This window comes from Salminus brasiliensis, chromosome 9 (assembly GCF_030463535.1).
Source record: "Salminus brasiliensis chromosome 9, fSalBra1.hap2, whole genome shotgun sequence".
Classification (NCBI taxonomy): Eukaryota; Metazoa; Chordata; class Actinopteri; order Characiformes; family Bryconidae; genus Salminus; species Salminus brasiliensis.
Window position 1 is genome coordinate 40,740,530 of NC_132886.1, and position 19,569 is coordinate 40,760,098.

The 19,569-nt window shown below is 44.6% G+C and overlaps 2 protein-coding genes across 8 annotated transcripts in view; one reads left to right on the forward strand and one right to left on the reverse strand.

The window, feature by feature from the left end:
• The window catches only part of prkag2b (protein kinase, AMP-activated, gamma 2 non-catalytic subunit b), a 30,973-nt gene extending 24,632 nt beyond the window's left edge, over positions 1-6,341 (forward strand). For all 3 annotated transcript variants that reach the window (XM_072688467.1, XM_072688468.1, XM_072688469.1), the window contains 6 exons: positions 115-241; positions 400-565; positions 1,739-1,776; positions 2,781-2,927; positions 3,057-3,150; positions 3,905-6,341. In XM_072688467.1, the coding sequence (XP_072544568.1) occupies positions 115-241; positions 400-565; positions 1,739-1,776; positions 2,781-2,927; positions 3,057-3,150; positions 3,905-3,936 (604 nt within the window). In that variant the 3' untranslated portion in view covers positions 3,937-6,341. The remainder of the gene's footprint in view (positions 1-114; positions 242-399; positions 566-1,738; positions 1,777-2,780; positions 2,928-3,056; positions 3,151-3,904) is intronic.
• The window catches only part of bcl2b (BCL2 apoptosis regulator b), a 54,504-nt gene continuing 34,978 nt past the window's right edge, over positions 44-19,569 (reverse strand). For 2 of the 5 annotated variants that reach the window (XM_072688473.1, XM_072688472.1), the window contains one exon: positions 9,909-16,584. In XM_072688473.1, coding sequence (XP_072544574.1) covers positions 16,447-16,584 — 138 coding nt within the window. In that variant the 3' untranslated portion in view covers positions 9,909-16,446. Of the gene's footprint in view, positions 2,992-5,167; positions 5,263-9,908; positions 16,585-19,569 lie in introns of those variants that run through there. The other 3 variants (XR_011980165.1, XM_072688474.1, XM_072688475.1) reach the window with 3 other exon arrangements.

The following is a 19,569-nucleotide window of genomic DNA, read 5'->3' on the forward strand; positions in this document are numbered from 1 at the left end:
CTTAGAAGACCTCCCTGAACTGCAGTGATGCTGGATTCTCTCTCTAACTGTGTGTGTGTGTGTGTGTGTGTGTGTGTGTGTGTGTGTGTGTGTGTGTGTGTGTGTGTTTTTCAGCATATTTGATGCTGTTTACTCGCTCATCAAAAACAAAATCCACCGGTTGCCAGTGATTGATCCGGTCACAGGGAATGCACTCTACATCCTCACACACAAGCGGATCCTCAAATTTCTGCAGCTTTTCGTAAGTAAAAGCCGCCGCAGAAAAATCTCTTGCTTTTTCATTCTTTTTTATTATTAAACACACACAGTATGAATCATTTTCTGATGAATGTTATTTCAAGAAATCCAGTTTAGTAGCACAGGTTTTCAACACAAACCGCCTCTATGTTTTCCTGGCAGGTGTGTGAGATGCCCAAGCCGGCCTTCATGAAGCTCACGCTGGGAGAACTGGGCATCGGAACCTACTCCAACATCGCCTTCATCCACCCGGACACGCCCATCATCAAAGCCCTCAGCATCTTCGTGGAGAGGAGAGTGTCTGCGCTGCCCGTGGTGGACATCACCGGTAAAACTCATCTGCATAAAATACAATGTTATTAAAATACATAATGTTACTTATGTCAAGTTCTTCAACAGAGTCGGAGCAGCACAGAGCGAGCCTGACCCACAAACTAATATATAAGGAATAATATAGGAAATTACTGTTAATTGAATCCAGAGAATTTAGTAGAATTAAAAAAAAAAAAGAAAATGACTTTGTCAAGCCGGGGTATCGAACCCACTACCCTGTAGTCAGTAGGCCAGTGCTCTAACCACTGAGCCACCATCACCTCAGTGAATAAAATTTTCGGAAGTCATATTCATGGTTTGAGAAGGAATAGGTTCATTCAATTAGTAAAATGATCTTGATTAAATAGAGAGTGTAGGATAGAAAGAGGCCTAAATTAGACTATATCAGTAAGTAAAAATGACAAGTAACTAATTAGTATCTTGATTCTCTTGTAGTATTAGAACTTGATTTAACTTAAGTAACTATGATCAGAAGATTGCTAGTTCAAATCAAGACAGCTATTAATAACACCCTGATTATATATGCAGGAGACCAGGGGGGGGGGGGGGGAGGGGGGGGTTTGTGAGAGGGGGACGCAGACTGGGGGGGGGGGAGAGACAGAGGGGGACAGACGAACATAGAGACGCGGACAGACAGACAGACATAGAGACACAGAAGGAGAGAGCAAATGGTAAGCTGGGAGCGGAGGGTTGAAGGTACTCATGCTTTGCTCAAGGGGCAATTGGCCAGCAAGTCTGCCAAGCCCCGGTTTCGAACCCACAACCCTTTGATTAGTAACCCAGTGCTCTAACCACTGAGCCACCTCCGCTCCAGTAAAGACAGCGTTCGGAAGTCGTATTCATGTACTGAGCTGCAATGGGAGGAATAGGACGAGGCCTAAATTAGACTGACTCGAAATCAGTCAGCCAGTCAAATCCTCAGCAGTATACAGTAAACACAGTTCTACTGCAGGGTGTTCATTACCGCCCCCTGCAGGCAGTGAAATGAAACCGAAGCCTGTAATGTATCTCTGCAGATGTTTGGAAAGGTTTAGTAAGGGCTTTCCCAGGAATAAAACATGATCTGTGTGTAAACAGCCCCACAGGTGTTAGCAGTACAGAGTAGTGAGACTTTACAATTAATTAATTCTATAAATAAATAAATAATAATTATGTTTCTCTTCTGCAGGAAAGGTTGTGGATATCTATTCCAAATTTGACGTCATAGTAAGTCCTACATTCACTTTCTAACTCTTCTAACTCTGTTTAATTACGTACAGCTGGGGCCCTGATACACAGTATACTTTTCTATGCGTACGGAGGACGTTGTTGGTGCTTAATAAACACTGATCAACTGCAAGTATCTTTACAAACAGTAATTAGACTGGTTTACCTGGATGGAGTTCAGCAGATTTAGAAATCACTACTCCAATTGGGAGAGAATCTGAACAACAGTTTAAGAATCTGCTGCTACTGAAGTATTTAGTCTGTGATTAAAATATGCATCATTAAACATCTCTTTAAATATGATTAAATATCATTAAAAATGTCTTTGCCCAGTCCTAGTTGAGTGTTATTTTTATATATGAGTTAGTAATGAAGAAAAAAAATACATTTGAATAATAAAAGTAAAATTTAGGATGCGTCTACATTGCGTACTTATTACTAACTATTTTGTTTAGCATATAGCATAGATAGTGTGTCAAAGTTGAGTATAATCAAATATCAAAGATACATGCTCAACTGTGGTTACAATGTATGTTGGCACAGCAACGCATCACTTCTTGTTAGTTCAAAATGGATTACTTTGTTAATATTGAGTGCACTGACCTGCCAAACCTGCACAAAATGAGTATATAGTATTAGTGTTAATATACAAATTACTTCATTAATTACGTTTCATAAAATCTAGAACTGCTTTTGTAAATTTACTGTTTTCTTCAAATTGATCAAATTATTATTTAACAATTTGAAGTTGCATAATTAAGATTACTCTTATTTTCCAAGACCTGATATTTAATTGCAAAATGCACAAATTGAGGGAAATAGAAAGTTATCATGTATAAAACCCCCTGTTCTCTCAGAATGTCAGTATTGCTGTGTCTGGAATACACACTACAGCCTGGGCTATTTTTTATAGAATGGCACAGGCCTGTGTGTTAAGTGTGTGTGTAGTGGCGGTGGGTGAGGCTCCGTGTTCATTAGTGTGGTGGGTGTGTGTGTGTGTGTAGAACCTGGCGGCAGAGAAAACCTACAACAACCTGGACATTACGGTCACTCAGGCGCTGCAGCACCGCTCGCAGTACTTCGAGGGGGTGATGAAGTGCAAACGGCACGAAACGCTGGAAACCATCGTGGACCGGATCGTCAAGGCCGAGGTGAGGGTCCAGAAAGGGCTGAGCGCTTATCACTTGGGGCAGATTTCGTCAAGAAGATTTGGTCCTAAAAATACATGAAATGATTCTTTTTCTGTATAAATTTTATGCTGGACGCTGTTTGTTGTGCAGGTTCACAGGCTGGTGGTGGTGGATGATAACTCCAGCATTGAAGGAATCATCTCACTGTCTGACATCCTCCAGGCCCTGGTCCTCACTCCCGCAGGTCAACACACCCGGCTTCAAATTCAATATTTACCCATCCTTCATTAGCCTGGATTAAAACCGCTACAGTGCTTATAATCAGACACTGCAGATTCATACTGGATTAAAAGTCACTACACAGTTACGAACAGCCTGTAAAACATTTACACCACCTGGATTAAAATCTACACTAAAGGCAGATTCATACTGGAGTAAAATTGCTCCATCACTACTACCATAAGACTATAAAAGGTGCACATTAACTGCAGATTCATACTGCATTAAAGTCACTTCACAGTTACAAACAGCCTGTAAAATAAATACACCCTGGTGAACCAACCTGGATTAAAATCTACACTAAAATTGTTCCCTCACTAAAATCACAAGACTGTAAAAAGTAATACTGGATTAAAATCACTCAAATGATTTCCACCAGTCCAAACACAGTGCAGCTACTGCCTTCAGACTTTAATTCAGTATGAATCTGCAGTTATTACCTTCAGACTGGCAAAATTCACAAATTCATACTGCACTAAAACCACACTTTCTTTATATCCCCTTATACTATTAAAAAATTATAAACATTAAAGATTCATACTGGATTGAAGTCAATTCAATTACTTCCATCAGACGGACAACAACTCACATTTCACATTGGAAATTCATACTGGATACATATTAGTTCATTATTTAAATAACAGAGCCCCTAGTGGGGCTTTACAGACCACTCACTTCACCATTGCACCTTTAAAACCTTGTGCCGTTCCCTTTTACAGGGGGAAGCAGGAAAGACGTCACCATGGAGTGACGAGCGGCACTGACTGTTTAGGGGACAGCCTGGAAAGGAGGAGGAAACCGGTCCAGTTGGACTCGTGGCCAGTCCGGCTGGACGTCTTGACCCAGGGATCGTTTTGTAGGACTCTCTGAGAAATCTACTGGAAGCACTTTGACGCGTTTGGACCTGCTTTTTCTTTAGGTGCCTTTTGGAGCGGCTTTGCGATCGGACACGTTCGGATATTACGCACACTTATATTTTGATACACTCGTCTAAAGTAAGCGTCTCTGGGGGTCCAGTCCTGAGCGTCTGCTGCTGTACTGCTGTACACTGGTCTGTTTTGTGGGATAACTGGCTCACCGAGCTGAAACGACGGTTATGCACTGTGGGGAGATCCTCGTCAGGTAGCGGTTTGGGTCGTAAATGCGAAGCTGAAATAAACACAGTCCAAACGCAGAGAGGGCGGAGCTTAAAGGAGTACTCTGGTGTTCTACGGTCTGCTGTCTGTCTGCTGCGTCTGATGCATACGGTCAATTTCCACATCCAGAAATCTGGATACGTTTCCCTGAACTTTTAAAAGGGAAACGTTGACTTCTAATAGACATCAATGGGCAGTCGCTGAGTTCCAGTGGTTAAAGGGCGACACACATTTTCCTGAGTTACTTACAGAGTCGGTTCATCAGTAGAGCAATAAAATCAGTGCATTAGGAAGCGGGACTAGTTTTTCTGAGGGACTCCAGCAGCTGCCCATTGACTTCCATTACAAATAGCTTTTGCCCGATTGGGTTTTCCGTCTGTGTAGAACTGGAACATTACTGTGTGGGGTAACTAGATATATGACACACAAGCTGCAAACAGAGACACAGTATAAAGTATAAAAACACCGGAGAGTATTCCTTTAACCACCTTTAGCCACTTACTGTGGCTTATATCCTATATACATCCAATGAATGTGCTTCTGAGAATGCAGATATTGCTATACACTGTTATTCTTGCTACGTGTTCGCCCAGCGCCGTCTGCCGTGCCTTGTAAACCCCACCCTGTTTTATGTAAATGAGAAATGAATGTACCAAATCAAAGAGGACGCTGGCTCTTGCTGGGTTTTACATGATAACTGCAACCAAGACAGTCTGAATGGATGGGAAGCCATCAGTATTGTGTTGTCTATATACTGTGTGATCAACAGAGCTGTATATTTTTATAGTGGTTTTCCTCGTTTTCCTTTTTGCCGGTGTGTGTGTTTAGCTGGTGTGTGGGACGCACCAGTCTGGAAGTTAACGGAGTGCTCCAGTGCTCTTCAACCTGATCCTCATCTTCTGCATCTGTGTTGGGTGGCCATTTACAATAAACTCCCAAATCTGGAAAAAACAGGAAAACACAGTCACTTATAATAGAAGCCAACGAGCAGATGCTGAGTTCCGCTAATGAACAATTATTACATGTAGCTGTGTAACACAAATTTGACACCACAACTGATCCACTTTAACAGTACGTTTGTTTGAGCCAGACTGAGAGACTTCCCTATAAAAAAAAAAGTTAAATAAATGTAATCCAACAAATTTAATCCAACACTGGAGAACAAAAGTAGTACTTTTACCAAGCCTTCTGCTGTAGCAAATGACTATGAATTATGCTTAATATGCTGATTTATATTTATATATATATACATACACAGATATATAGACAGATAAATGAGCTCCAATGAATGACATATCAGCTGCCCGGTCAGTACATTATGCACACGTTACATGATAAATGGACCAATAGAAATGGCCCAAAAGGACCATTAACATAAACTAAGTGTTAAACATAACATCTCTCTTTTCGGAGGTTTTCACTTCAGAGCTGTGTAACACTTTTAAAAGTGTTTTATAAATATATACCCAATCAACACTTTGCAGAATTCAGCATCCGCCCACTGACTGCTACTGTAAGCGACTTTTGAGTTACCAGGTTTCCTGGTCTTTTCTCAGTTTAGGGAATCGTGTTGAAACGACTGACCGCAGTAACTGACCACACGACGCCGCTGCAGCAGATACAGATCAGGTTGGAAAACACCAGACTACTCCTTTAAAAATATGGGAGTCGCCCTTTTTTTTCTGGTGACCTGCAAAACAAAGTGTGTCTGGTTTGGTGAAATGGGTTAAAGGTCAGGAGAGTGACCAGAGCCACCGCCTTCAACTATCTGATCTGGTGTAAATACAGAAGCAGCATGGCCTTAGCTTGATTTACATATGCAAATTAGCTGAATCATGTTTATTTTACTGCAGATTTTTATAGATTTTTTATTATTATTATTTCATAGGGTTTTTGTTTTTGTTTTTTTTAGTTAAAGAGGACAAGGTGTGTCCAGAAGAGCAGCGAGCAACGACACTAATGTTGAAATGTTATGTTTTTAATATTGTCTGACTTCAAATACACGCACAGTTCGCTCTTACTGCCGGCGTTTTATTACTGGATGCTTATTACAGACCTGGATCATGATGATTAATTACATAATACCAGAAATAATAACAATAAAACATTGGTATACTGGGGGAGATAAGGGTGTTTTCTAAATATTATTAAGTGTTTATTATTGTTAAAATTTGAGCCACTGAGTCACTGTTGCCATTCCAAAACTGTCCAGTGGGTGGCAGCATTACATTATTGGCAAGACTTCTCACTTCACAGTACACACACACACACACACACACACACTCTACAGCTGTCAGCCAGAAGCTGGAGGTGGTTGGGGATGGTTGGTGACTGGAGCAGCTAAAGATAAAAATAATCAAACCACAAAAACAGGAAGTAAAGGTGTGATCAGATTGGGACACTGTTTACACATGTGTGTGTGTGAGTGAGAGAGAGAGAGAGAGAGAGAGAGCTGTAGAGAGCGTGAGTGAAGCTCCTGTGGGAAGCTGCTCTCTGAATTTACAACATCATGCTTTTCTCACATTCTGAGGAGCTCCACTGTCAGAGAGAGAGAGAGACTAGGGAGGGAAAAAGAGAGAGAGAGACACTAGGGAGGGAGAGAGAGAGAGAGAGAGAGACTAGGGAGGGGAAAGAGAGAGAGAGACACTAGGGAGGGAGAGAGAGAGAGAGAGAGAGAGAGAGAGACTAGGGAGGGGAAAGAGAGAGCGAGAGAGAGACTAGGGAGGGGAAAGAGAGAGCGAGAGAGAGAGAGACTAGGGAGGGAAAAGAGAGCGAGAGAGAGAGAGACTAGGGAGGGAAAAAGAGAGAGAGAGACACTAGGGAGGGAGAGAGAGAGAGAGAGACTAGGGAGGGGAAAGAGAGAGCGAGAGAGAGACTAGGGAGGGGAAAAGAGAGAGAGAGACACTAGGGAGGGAGAGAGCGAGAGAGAGAGAGACTAGGGAGGGGAAAAGAGAGAGAGACACTAGGGAGGGAGAGAGCGAGAGAGAGAGAGAGACTAGGGAGGGGAAAGAGAGCGAGAGAGAGAGACTAAGGAGGGAAAAAGAGAGAGACACTAGGGAGGGAGAGAGCGAGAGAGAGAGAGACTAGGGAGGGAAAAAGAGAGAGAGAGACACTAGGGAGGGAGAGAGAGAGAGAGAGACTAGGGAGGGGAAAGAGAGAGAGAGAGAGAGAGAGAGAGACTAGGGAGGGGAAAGAGAGAGAGAGAGAGAGAGATATGAAGGAGGGAGGGGAAAGAGAGAGAGAGAGAGAGAGACTAGGGAGGGGAAAGAGAGAGAGAGAGAGAGAGAGAGACTAGGGAGGGGAAAGAGAGAGAGAGAGACTAGGGAGGGGAAAGAGAGAGAGAGAGAGATATGAAGGAGGGAGGGGAAAGAGAGAGAGAGAGAGAGACTAGGGAGGGGAAAGAGAGAGAGAGAGAGAGACTAGGGAGGGGAAAGAGAGAGAGAGAGAGAGAGAGAGAGAGACTAGGGAGGGGAAAGAGAGAGAGAGAGACTAGGGAGGGGAAAGAGAGAGAGAGAGAGAGATATGAAGGAGGGAGGGGAAAGAGAGACTAGGGAGGGGAAAGAGAGATATGAAGGAGGGAGGGGAAAGAGAGAGAGACTAGGGAGGGGAAAGAGAGAGAGAGAGAGACTAGGGAGGGGAAAGAGAGAGAGAGAGAGAGAGATATGAAGGAGGGAGGGGAAAGAGAGAGAGAGAGACTAGGGAGGGGAAAGAGAGAGAGAGACTAGGGAGGGGAAAGAGAGAGAGAGAGAGAGACTAGGGAGGGGAAAGAGAGAGAGAGAGACTAGGGAGGGGAAAGAGAGAGAGAGAGAGAGAGAGAGAGAGACTAGGGAGGGGAAAGAGAGAGAGAGAGAGAGAGAGAGATATGAAGGAGGGAGGGGAAAGAGAGAGAGAGAGAGAGAGACTAGGGAGGGGAAAGAGAGAGAGAGAGACTAGGGAGGGGAAAGAGAGAGAGAGACTAGGGAGGGGAAAGAGAGAGAGAGAGAGACTAGGGAGGGGAAAGAGAGAGAGAGAGAGAGACTAGGGAGGGGAAAGAGAGAGAGAGAGAGAGAGACTAGGGAGGGGAAAGAGAGAGAGAGAGAGAGAGACTAGGGAGGGGAAAGAGAGAGAGAGAGAGACTAGGGAGGGGAAAGAGAGAGAGAGAGAGAGACTAGGGAGGGGAAAGAGAGAGAGAGAGAGAGACTAGGGAGGGGAAAGAGAGAGAGAGAGAGAGACTAGGGAGGGGAAAGAGAGAGAGAGAGAGAGACTAGGGAGGGGAAAGAGAGAGAGAGAGAGAGACTAGGGAGGGGAAAGAGAGAGAGACTAGGGAGGGGAAAGAGAGAGAGAGAGAGAGAGAGAGAGAGAGAGATATGAAGGAGGGAAGGAAAGATATATATATAAATAAATAAAATACAATAAGACGGGAGAGGGATGGAAAGGGCGAGAGAGCGACTCTGCTCTGAGGAATCAGTTTTACCCTCATTGCGTTTAGCAGAACCAGGCTCGCTCCGGGACGGCTTTGAAGTTTGGAGAGCGGGAGGGAAGGAACAGCACCCCGAGTGCTCCAAGAGAGGGAGGGGAGGGATCAGGCCACTGTAGATCAGTCTGACTCTGTAATCAGGTCACTGTAACAGTAGAACAGCAGCTTTATTTACAGTGATGGTTCTGCAAAATATGTAGCTAGAACCAGCTGCTCATCTCTACTAGAACCATCATTTACTGTGCAGAACCTGCTCCTCGGCTCAACTGATACCCACAACCTGCCGCTCGGCTCAGTTAACAGCTGGAACCTGTTGCTCGGTCAGTGAACAGACAAAACCTACTGCTTAGCAAATATCTAGAACCTGCTGTTCACCTTTGTTAACAGCTGGAACCTGTTGCTCAGCTCAATTCCTAGCTAGAGCCTACTATTCAGTTTAAGGACAGAACCTGTTACTCAGCTCAGTTAACAGCTAGAACGTGCTGTTCATCTTGGTTAATGGCAAAAACCCTGTTGCTCAGCTTAATTAATAGCTAGACCCTACTGCTGGTAGTAGCTAGAACATCTCACTCAGTTATCTAGAACACGAAAAGACTTTTTTGGGGGAAGGAAATGTCTGACAGATGAACGGCAGTGTTTTCAGTCACGTACATACAGCACTCATACTGCAACACACACCTTACATCAGCCATAACATTAAAACCACTGTCAGGTGAAGTGAAGAACCCTGATGATCTGGTTCCAGAGGCTCCATCTGTCGAGGGATGGATCTACATATCAGGCAGTGAGTGAACAGTCAATTCTCGAAGGTGTTAAAGCAGGAAAATAGACAAGCATAAGAACCAAACCGTGAGGTTCTAGACAACTGGGTCAGAACATCTAAAAAATAAATAATTTGACACGCGTTCCTGGCATGCCGTGGTCAGTACCTACCAAACATGCTTCCTGGAAGGACATCCTCGTGTAACGGGGCCCCAAGAAGCACTGATGCTCACCTCACATCTTCCAGGACCTCTGAAAGGATCTGCTGCTCACGGTTGTCTTGGGAGGTCCTGCGGCGCCACATTAGGCCGGTGGTTTTAATGTTATGGCTGATGGCTGAGAGAGATAAAGGAGTCTGGAGCCGGTCTGTAGGGTTTGGGTTCTTTAATCAGGTCACTGTACGAGAGGATAGTGTGATAGCTTATTTCAGGAGTGTCACATGCGGACTATGTACAACAGCACCGTCACGGGTCTAGATGTGGAGCACTGGACGCTTCGGTGTGTTTAGGAGCAGCATGAACCTGGAGCCAAACTACGGTTCTCGCCCCGGCCGGCAACACCGCAACACCCAGTCATTCAGAACAGTGGACGTTACTGTGTCCCATAGAACAACATGAGGGTTCTTTTTTTTTTCTTCTTCTTCAGATTCGAGAGAGATAAAATCAGACAAAACAAGCTGAAGACGTTGTGATGCAGAAACACTTACTTATTTACATATACACTCTATGTCCAAATACTTGTGGACACCTCTTCTAATGAATGCATTCAGCTACTTTAGGTTAAGCACCTGTGCAAATGCGCGCACACATGTAATTGGTGATCAATTATACAACGTCCTGAACGCTCTTTTACGCTGAATACAATCAAATCCTCACAGCCACATCTAGAAAGCCTTCTTCCTCCCTAGACAGTAGAGACAGTTACTCAAACAAAAGCAGGATCAACTCTTTTTTTTAATACCCTTTTGATTGATTTCAGAAAAGAAACAGTGAGAAGTAAGCAAGTGTCCCAATACTTTTGTCCATATAGTGTATCGCCAACTGCCCACTGGGTTCTACAAGCTCTGTTAAAAACGTCGCTACATTAATATATGTTAAGTGTGTCCTGTGATATACACGTTCAATAAATATCCAACTAGCTATTTAATATTCATTTATAGAATTAAGTATCGTGAGCAGCGTTTAGGCAGCAAATTAGGATCTTAATAAAACTCTAGATATTTTAAAATATAGAAAAATAAACAAACAAAAAAAACTTGGAACAAAAGTTTCGATATTAAAATGATCAACTTAATTTGTTTTATAAAAGGTACCTAAAATAAATAATAATGATAATAATATAAAAATAAAAAACAAATGATCAAATATGGCATTTCAAATCTGGTAAGTATTAGTGTGACATTATTGAAAGTAAGAAAGTGGCTGTAAACAGTGGAAAGAAATGACAGCTTCTGTACATTCGCCAAAAAAAAAATAATAAAAAAAAATTACACAAAATAAAAAATTAAATAAAATGAAAATTGATCGTTTTATTGTTTTGGTGTCCGCGCAATGCAAACCTACAGTACTGATTCAGTAACAGGAGCTCAGATCAGAGCACGCCAGCACTACGGCCCTAAACATCAGTCTCATACTAAGAAGCCAAGGCCGGGGGACCGGGACTGGGACCGGGGGGTTTAGGGTGGTGTTAGACTTATTACCATCCTATTCTTCAGTACTGAGATAGTTCACTAAAATATTTTTTACCAACATTAAAATTAAACATCAATGATAATAACATTGCATCTGATACAAGGTTTTAGATCGGCCCTTCTAATTTTCAGAGGGCGTTAGTTTACTGTAGATATCCCGAGACTAGACTAGACCAGATTAGGCTCCTAGAGCTGCCTAATTGAGACCTTTTTAGGTTGGCTTTTTAAATTTCTATATATATTCAGTTTCTAAAACTGATTATAAAAATTGTTTTTCTAAACTTAAAAGAAAATGTATGAACGCAGCTGTTTGTGATACAGATTTCTGCTGTTTTTTTGGCTTTCAGTTCTAGGATTCATTTATATAGAAAGATAGTTTTGAATTCTGTAATATCTATTGAGAATGTTTCCCACCAGGACAATTACAGACGTGTTTGTTTTTGTTTATAATTTAGTTTACTGTACTTTTAGTATTTTCTGCATTTAAAGCCTCGATGTTTCTTCGTGTGCTTTATGGTTTAGAAACTGCCCAATTTATGCAGTATTAAGTTCACCAACAGTCTGACACACAAATACAGCACTGTAAAAGCTGTGATCCATCAGCGTCTGAAACACTAAAACAACAACAAATAATACAGAATTAAAAATCCCACAAATGTTCAAGTTAAAGCTGAACAGAAAGATCCGGGGTCTGTTTTAAAGCGTGTAGCAGGCCCTGATCTAATGCCATTGTCCGCATGAAGGTGGACTAAAACTAAACCCCCTCTCTCTCACACACACACACACTCACACTCTCACACACACACACACACACACACACACACACTCAGAAAACTCTCTCTGTGAATTCGGGTCCACATGAACCAAAGACCTGCTGAGACAGCACTGAGTGCTGAACGCAGATCTGAACAGGGTCAGTGAGAGAGGTTGGGTTCTAGATAACCTTACCTGGGGTTCTACAGTGGAGGTGAAGGGAAGCAGACAGCTCCACCTAATGGCGGTGTACGGTATTACCAGAGGCTGCACAAGTAGCTAGCTAGCCGTGGCTTCTGCGCCTCCTGGACCTCATTTCAGCTGTATTTAAAAACTGAAAAATCGCCAAAATCAAAGTTCAGTTTGTCCACAAGCGAATAAACAAGCTCAGCTTCCTATCTGTCATTTAATAAAGGTAAAAGCACCAGTCTGAGAACAGCAGCAACCGCTAAACTGCCCGGAATCAGGAGAGGGCTGTTAGCATTAGCATTAGCATTAGCTAGCTCTGCTCTGCTCTCCACAGAACTTAGCTACTGTCTCAACTGTCTGACTGGAAACTCACTTATAAACGAGAAAGACTCTTAAAAATGTGGCTAATGATAATAATGGAGCTCAGGAGGTTGAAGTTTAAGGTTTTCCACCGTAGTTTTGGCTCTGTAGCCACTCGCTAAGCTAGCCTTTGCTCAGCTAGCTCAGCTGCTGCTCGCTAACCAGCTAGCCAGCTAACTGCTGACCCCCACACCAGTGCTGACCATAAAGACTCGGGTCTGAAAATGGGAGAGAAATGAAGGAGAAATGAGAGACCGGTTCTGCTGGGTTTGGACTCGTAGCCAGTGAGCTAGCTAGCTTTCTAGCACTGTATTTTAGCTAGAGAAGTTAGCCGGCATGCTAAACACCAGGGCACACGCCGTGTTCCGGCTGACGGAGGCTCAGATCACACCTGTTTAGAGGATAAAGCCTCTTACCTGAGGCCTGAGCGGGGTCCTGGGAGTGTGTTTCACTGTTTTCGGGCTCATTTAGTTAGCTAGTACCCATTTCTGCTTGGTTCTCCCTTCCAAACGAACTCAGCGCGTCGTTAACGCGGAACTACGGTGGGCTCGTGCTTGTTTACTTTGTTTCCCACCTGTTTTCAGTCAATCAGTGAATCAGTGCGCTCCCACAGCGCCCCCGTCCTGTGGCTCGTGTAACTGCACATGGGGGAAGGAGGGTGTGTGTGTGTGAATAGGCTTATTTTCCATGTTCTAGATAAGACACAGAACAGAACTGATCTGACCTCCTCGTTTTTTAATTACTGCCCTAATAAAAAAACACCGCCCGATGCCCCAGACACTGTTCTACCAGAGTTCTGAGAAGATTGTGGCTCTAAAACCTTTTCCGAAAATCGCATATCATTAAAACGGTGGAGGGATACATATGCAATATGCAGGGTGTAGTGCGGCAAAAAGTAGTCCACATAGAAAACGTGCTTTGGGGAGTGTTGTAGTGTCGCTTCACTGGTGGGTTGCACTGATGGTGCAACAGGTAACACCACTTCCTGCCAGTGAGCTACCACAGCATGTGGGAGACCAGGGTTCGATTCCCGGTCTGGGTGACTGTGGGTGCTGCACTACACCAGTAAGAGTCCTTGGGCAAGGCTCCTAACACTACATTGGCCCAGTGGCTCTGTAATACGAGTAACCTTGTGAGCTGCTCTGGATAAGAGCGTCAGCTAAATGCCATAAATGTAAATGTTGTAGTCATGGCAACTGACCCCTGGTTCCATTCACCACCACTGTAAAGAAATCGGTCGGTACGTTTTTGTACAGTGAAGCTCAGGATGGCTCAGTGATCTTATCTCAGCATCTCATCTTTTCAACTGAAATTCTGCCCATAAAAAAAACTAACTGGTGGACCCCCCCTTTAAAGTCCTAGTTTATTGTCTTTCACACCTGCGGAGCGTTCCTCAAAGTGTCTAAAGCTTTCCGTCGCATTCAAGTCTCACATTCGCTTCGGCTCTCTTAGGAATTCCAGCCTTTCGTTAACGAAGCCCTTGGTGCTGCCTGTGTTTCTTCAGTCAGAAGCTGTTACGCTGACATGCTCTCTCATCTCCACTCTCCTAACCCACCACATTCACGTACAAACGCTTTCTCTTTGGCGTTCTCTCTCTCTCTTCTGCTGCACTCTCGGTGCACAAACCTGCACACAGTCCTTAACCAGAGCGTTCCTCTGCGCTCTCCAGCAGACGCTGACGCAGACGTGCTGCAGGAATGAGTGATGAGGATTAGACATAATAGCCTCTCCCTCCACAGACTCGCGGGAGGATGTCTGATCCATCACATCTGCTCATCTACATGTCTGGAATTTGTCAAGAGCAGCTGAAAATGTGGGTACAGTCTGCTTTCCGTCCTTTTCCGGAATCGGAATTCGGCTCAATCCTCTACCTTCGGCTGCTTATTAATGCGGTGATCAGCCTCTGAGTCAGTATGGCAACACGTGTCACAACCTGTTCAAAACACATCAGCAATGCGCCTCGTTTCTCAGCTCCGGCCCCCTTGTTTTTCCGAGTTCATTCTCCATTACCAGCTTTGCCGGAATTGCGTGAAAAGCCGAGAGGTGTGAAGAATCTTTCAGTCAGCTTTCCGTCTCCGCTGACAGCTCCGGGCCGAAGCCGTCAATCTCAGCCCTGTTTGCCTTTCCGCGTCTCCGTGCAATCCAGCCTTTATCTTCTCCGCCTCCGTGCCGAGCCCACAGACACTACTTTCAGAGGAGAGGAGAGGCGGTCTGTCAAAACTTTCATCATCTTCCAAACCCAGAGTGAGACTGAAGCAGACCAGGGTTCCATCAACACCGTTCTCCAGGATTCTAGAACCCTACTGGAGCTGAGTTAACTTTACCTGAGGAGGTTCTGTGATTACCATCGACGGTCTGACAGTAATGAGTGTGGAGTGGTTTTAATCCAGTATGAATTTGCAGTGTGTAGTTTTACAGTCTGACTTGTGGGGATTTTAATCCGGTGTGAATTAGTGTGCCATGTTTCTGCAGTCTAACAGTAATTACTGTGGGCTGGTTCTGAATATGGAACATTTTTAATCCAGTATGAATTTGCAGTGTGTGTGGTTTTACAGTCTGACAGTAATGAGTGTGGAGTGGTTTTAATCCAGTATGAATTTGCAGTGTGTGTGGTTTTACATTCTAACAGTAATGAGTGTTGAGAATTTTTAATCCAGTATGAATTTGCAGTGTGTGTGGTTTTACATTCTGACAGTAATGAGTGTTGAGAATTTTTAATCCAGTATGAATTTGCAGCCTGTGTGTGGTTTTACAGTCTGACAGTAATGAGTGTGGAGTGGTTTTAATCCAGTATGAATTTGCAGTGTGTAGTTTCTACAGTCTAACTTCTACATTCTTACTGTTGAGTGGTTTTAAACCAGTATGAATCTGCACAGTGATGATGGTGGGGATTTCAATCCGGTGTGAATTAGTGTGCCTAGTTTCTACAATCTAACGGTAAGTACTGTGGGCTGATTCTGAATACGGAGTGATTTTAATCCAGTATGAATCTGGACTTTCTAGTTTCTGAAGTCTAACAGTAATTATTGTGGGGTGACTTTGATCCAGTATGAATCTGCACTGTGTCTAACTTCTACAGTCTGATAGTAATTCTTGTAGGGATTTAATCCAGTATGAATAACACTTCTAATCCACTGATCATTGTGCAGTGAATAGTCTTCTGTAATTGGCTGAATCAGTAATAGCAGTGTGTAAGAACTGAGTGTGTCTATGGAGTGATGATGATGATGATGATGATGATGTAAAGATTCTTACTAGGACTGTCAGGCTGCCAGTCGGATCTCTAAAAATGACATAGCACAGCCTCCCGTGGGAATGCTAATCCAGCTCCAGCAGCGCTTCAGAGGCACCCGGGGCAAGCTAGCATGTAAAACACTGCAGGACCGGAGAACCTGTTCACAGCACAGATACGGGTTCTCCAGCACTCTTTACGAGTGTACTGTCAAAACCAACCCAACCAGCCGCCTTCCTTCAGCCTCTGTCCCCTCTGCTTTTCTTCCTCCCTTCCCAGTGCCCTCCCTTTTCCAACGTGGGGGCGGCCTCTTCATTTCCTGCTGTTTGTGCTTGAGCTTTGAAACTCCGGGGTGAGGGAGAGCGAGAGAGAATGAGAGTAAAAGTGAGAGAGAGAGAGAGTGAGAGAAAGAGAAAAGAGAGAGAGTGAGAGAGAGATTGGAGGAGAAGGTCTTTGAAGAGACGCATGTCCTGGACAGGAGCGTCTCTGAGGGGCCGAGGAAAAAAAAAAAAAAATTTATATATATATATATATATATATATATATATATATATATATATATATATATAGAGAGAGAGAGAGAGAGAGAGAGAGAGAGAAAGAGAGAGAGAGAGAGAGAGAGAGAGAGAGAGAGAGTGTTGGAGACAGAGAGAGACAGAGAGAGAGAGAGGGAGGGGAGCTGTTCATTTCTGAGCGAGGTACGCTCCTATGGTGAAGCCCACGGCCCCCAGCGCCGCCAGGCTGAACACCGTCACTATGGATGGCCAAGAGCTGCTGAAAACCGAGTCCTTCTGCCGGCCATACAGATCCACGAAGGCATCCTGGTAGAGAGACACAGAGAAACAGAGAGAGAGAGAGAGAGAGAGAGAGAGAGAGAGAGAGAGAGAGAGAGAGAGAGAGAGATTTAGTTTCAACACACCTGACTTACACTATATGGACAAAAGTATTGGGACACCTGCTCATTCATTCATTGTTACCTCTGAAATCAAGGGTATTAAAAGAGTTGAAAGAACTGTCTCTACTGCATTGCTGTGAGGAGTTGATTGCATTCAGTGACAAGAGCATTGTTAGTGAGATCAAAATGTAGGATGATGATGATCACCACCTCACCTCATCATCCCCAACTCCCCAACTCATCCCATCCAAAAGAACTGGATGGAGCTCCACCACCATCATTCCAGAGAACACAGCTCTTCCACTGCTCCACAGCTCCTCAATGCTGGGGGGGCGCTATACCCCTCTATAGCCCACGCCTGGCATTATTAGGCAGCATGGTGATCTGCTCCAGAGAGTCCTATTCTATTGGCAGTACTTCTCTACAGGATCTAGACAAGCTGTTTATGCTAGACGTCTGTGCACCACATGTAGGAAGGAGTAGGAACCCATCTAAGGTTGGACTAAAGGACATCTGAGAAGGACTGAAGCTGAAAGCAGGCTAAGCTTTTCCACAGTCTACTGAATGTGCCGCCCCCTGGTGGCAGGTATGTTCAGTGACCAGGCAGCCTCTGAGTTTAACGGTGTGAACAAAGCAATCTGGGGGGTCTGCCGAGACGCACCTGGAGTTTAAAGAACCTCCTGGCTGAGAGCCAGCACGTGCTAGCACATGCAGGAGACCAAAATATCCGAATGTAAACATGGTGGTTTATCTGCAAGCCAAGATCGCACACAAACACTCCCAAACAACTCAGCAACCGCCTCAACAGCCCTCAGAATTGTGCAAATTCCCTTCCATTTATGGTTTCGACACTAAAATGGAAAGTTCTTTAAAGTGCAGGAAAGAGGATGTCCGCTCCATGCGGCCGCAGATGGGCCGAGGGAGGCTCATCCTAAAAGGAGAAGCTTTGTGTTGGGCAGGATGTCTGAAAAACACAGCTGAAGTCATGCGGAGGGAGTAGTTCCTCTAGCAGAACCGGCCTCCGGTGGCTTTCGCTGGAGACGATTACGAGCCCATTACCTCATGTCTTACATAACCGCCTTTACGTTAGCTTAGCCATGACCCTGGACACGCTACATCACCGCCTCGGGTCACAACGGTAAGCACCGGCGTAGCGCCTAATGGCCTCTATTTATAGAAATCTGACTCCACACCCCGGCCTCTAGCTTTCGCACCGGCTTGCTTCTTCCTCACGGTCCTGCTCTTAGGCCCAACACTCCAAACAGGCCTGGAGTGAGTCGTGTCCCAAAGAAATCCACTGCAGCGACAAGGCGAACGCACTGCACCACAAAATGGATGGATTAGCGTGGTGCTAATGCATGCCTAACTCATCTGAAACCAGGTAGGTGTGTGTAGGTGTTTAATCAGTAATCTCAACAGACCTGATTATGTGGTTTCAGACGTTTTATCTGTGAACATGGACTAAAGTACAGAGCATAGCCACGTTAAAACCTTAGCAATGATCGTGATGGAGCCATGCCTCCATCATTTTCACCACAGAAGTGAGGTAACCACCCAATCCACTGCCTCAGATGTTGGGCCTAGTCCACGTTTTCTCTGCTATACTGGATCCTCTGGATTACCAGTCTGTTGAAAAGTCAAAATACAAATGCTGCTACATGTTAAGCTACGTCTTGCCAAAAAATACCCCAAACAAACCAGCAGGCCTCTCTATAAACTCCATAACTGCCCTAACTAAAAGAAGTTTCATAGGCCCTACAATAGAACCCTGTGGGATTCCACAAGCTATGCTAAACCACGGATACCCAATAACTCACAATAGTTCTTATTATTGACAGGATTATTAACTGAATTATAAACCTATGGTGGTTCGAGGGGCCAGTGGAGGTTAGTTAAGTGTGTTTGGCAGCAGTGAAGCACCGTTTGAGGATCTAGTGCGGTTCTTTAAGACTGTTTGACGTCATTTCAACGTCATTTCAGATGTAGGGGGGAGGCGGGGGGTTTAACCACAGGACCTGACCCTACAGGACGTGTTCTTACTATGGTCAGGATGCTGGTTTTAATCAGTCTTGGCTACATTTGAGGAACATCACTCATGCAAACTGTTGCCCATCAACTTTTCAGCTCTCAGGTGCCGGGCAGCCAACGGGAAAATATCCCCCGCCAATCCGGGAACATTTCCTCCCATTCTTGCCGTGGGACTTTCCTTGCCATTTCAGGCCAGTGTCTTACAATAGGAGGCTACGGGCAGGAGCTCTGAACAGAACTCACCAAACAAAATCCAAGCGAGAGAACTTCACTTCACTTCACTTCACTTCACTTGTGTTGTTTGTTTTTTTCTCCAAAGAGGAGTTGAAGAAGCCCCGGGAGGCCCGAGGAAAGCACCCCTGCTGGGGTCCGATCACACCGCGGCTGGTTAATTAATACCTGAACGTTAGCTACTGTTGGAGTGGAGAAAGTGCAGCGTCGGTTGACCTCAGGGTGAGCGCTGACCTACATGGCTCTCCTGCACGGAGGCCGGAGTTGGTTCGCTCGTTGGTTCGCTCGTTGGTTCACTCGGATAGCGATAAATGAGCAACCGGGAAGAAGCGGCGTCTCTTCCTGTGGGGTTTCGCACTGTGGGGGACTCAGAAATCCAAAAAACAGAAGTGGATTTTTTTTGTTTCATGATTTCCATTGAGCTTCGGGGTGGTGAAGACTGCTGAGCTGCTGAGCTGCTGACTCCAGCGTCTTTCGCTGGCTAGAGGAAGTGAAGACAAGAGATAGGAAATGGTTTTGGCCTTTTTCTGACTCTGTACAATGGGCCACACTCTGGAAACGGAGGTTATCTCCCCCATATGATCAGTCCTGTGTACGTTTTCCTCTTGGATCCTCTGAATCACCACTGAGAAAAAAAATAATGACAAAAGTA